Source organism: Lucilia cuprina, chromosome 3 (genome assembly GCF_022045245.1).
Source record: "Lucilia cuprina isolate Lc7/37 chromosome 3, ASM2204524v1, whole genome shotgun sequence".
NCBI classification, from domain to species: Eukaryota; Metazoa; Arthropoda; class Insecta; order Diptera; family Calliphoridae; genus Lucilia; species Lucilia cuprina.
The window spans coordinates 40818434-40820461 of record NC_060951.1 but is presented as its reverse complement, the minus strand read 5'-3'; the positions used below and the strand labels follow the sequence as shown (position 1 = coordinate 40820461).

The window sequence follows — 2028 nt, the reverse complement described above, 5'->3', positions numbered from 1 at the left end:
CTTACTAACTTACTAACTTACTAACTTACTAACTTACTAACTTACTAACTTACTAACTTACTAACTTACTAACTTACTAACTTACTAACTTACTATCTTACTAACTTAATAACTTGCTAACTTACTAACTAACTGAGTAAATAAATAACTAACTACTTAACAAGTTTCGTATGGGATCAAATCGCTCTCCAAACTTCTGTGACGATCGGATCATTTTTGGCCCTACCCACCATAAAAAATGACCTTCAGAAATTTACTTTTATGCTTATTACTGGCTCAGAAATAAGAGTACAGCGATGAAATTCGACACAAACAAGTTAGAAAGAAAAATCTTTATAACAAATTTTAAAAGGATCAGTCAATAACTAACCTCCTATGGAAAAGGAATTCAGTTGTTTCGATAATAACAAAATCATCGATACATTAATATCAAATTTTATTTATAAGATTTTTCGGCAATGATTCGATGGTGTGTATAATATGCTCAGCATGGTCGAATATAAAAAAGATTTTCATACGTTTATCTTTGAAAGTTAGAGCTGAACTAATTGACAAAACTAAGACATAAGTAAGAAAAACAAGTACACAAAAGAACTTTAATGAATGACTACTTGCTTAAGAAAAAACTGTTACTATGAAAATCTCCTTGGAGATTGTACCTACAAATGGTGTACTTATTGACTATTCATAAAATAAAATGTAAAAAATAATATATTCACACAGATATAAGTATTACAGAAACGAAAAGAAAATCAAATTTTATAAACTACTTAAGGTGACAATGAGGAAAATCTAAAGAATGATTGAAAAAAAAGTAAACTAAAATTAATACTTACCGGTAAAACACGTGGTTTATAATGCAAATTTCTCATCTCCTGAAAATGATGCGAATAATAATCATCACGGTTCAATTCACGTAATTCTTCTGAGCCACGAAAATGTCGCGTCAATACCCGTACACCACGTAAATGTGTGTGTAATTGTGAGCCAAAAACTACAATGCCAGAGGGAGGAAATGCCTGGAAATTTGTTAAATAGATAAAGATGAAGGTGAAGATTTCAATAAAAGAATTTAGATATTTTCATAATAAATTGAACACAAAAGCTATACAAGTTAACTGTTGTGGTTAAATGGAAAATATAAAGAAAATTATTGCCTTTGACACATGTTTTTTTTGAGCAGTGGGTGGAGGTATTAAAATATTTAAATAAATTTCGATGACAACTAAAGTAACAAAGCAATTTATTTCTTTTTCGCTGTACAAGCGTATCATTAACAATTTAAGCTTCCTGTTAATGTAACAATTTTTTCCAAAGGTAAAATTTAAATAAATTACCCCAATATATATTTTTTTGTTTATTTTTTCTATAACATTGTCATGCCATTAACAGCTATTGTGTGTGTGTTAGCTATTAAGAGAAAAAAATTAAAATACTTTATTGTAACTTACCAATTCCGTACATTCTGCAATACAATAACCACTTAATGGAAATGCTACCTGTCCAGGGGGTATGGCCATTTTATCTGTGTACTCAAGTCCCAATTCCATGACACCAGCATCAAATTGCCTCAGCTGTGAGACCATTTTAATGCGCAATCCTGAACTATCGACATGACCTATATTGTTTCGTTAAAGAAATCAACAAAAAATTTAAATAAATACTTTTACTCAAAATCAAAAAAAAAGGTGAACAGAAAAAACGAAAGTAAAATAATGATGATTATTTGTTTTCATTTCATCGAACATTTTTAATATAGATATATTGTGTTGCAAGCAAAAAAAAAGGGGTTGAAAGTACAATTTATTTGGACTCATGTTTGTTGCTGATTCTCCCCTATACTCTATCTCTGATATATGCCACAAAGTGCCAAGAAACTTTAAATTCTTTGCTACCTTTGGGTCGAGGCATATGTTTTGTTCTGGTATATAGTCTAGTCTATAGTCTAGTCTATAGTCTAGTCTATAGTCTAGTCTATAGTCTAGTCTATAGTCTAGTCTATAGTCTAGTCTATAGTCTAGTCTATAG

General features: G+C 29.9%; 1 protein-coding gene across 1 annotated transcript in view; it reads right to left on the bottom strand.

The window, feature by feature from the left end:
- Window positions 1-759: 759 nt before the first annotated feature.
- LOC124419001 (tyramine beta-hydroxylase-like) overlaps window positions 760-2028 on the bottom strand; it is a 55023-nt gene continuing 53754 nt past the window's right edge. The window contains exons 3-5 of the mRNA XM_046947080.1: window positions 1452-1618; window positions 837-1019; window positions 760-792 (exon numbers count right to left, since the gene is read on the bottom strand). Coding sequence (XP_046803036.1) covers window positions 760-792; window positions 837-1019; window positions 1452-1618 — 383 coding nt within the window. The remainder of the gene's footprint in view (window positions 793-836; window positions 1020-1451; window positions 1619-2028) is intronic.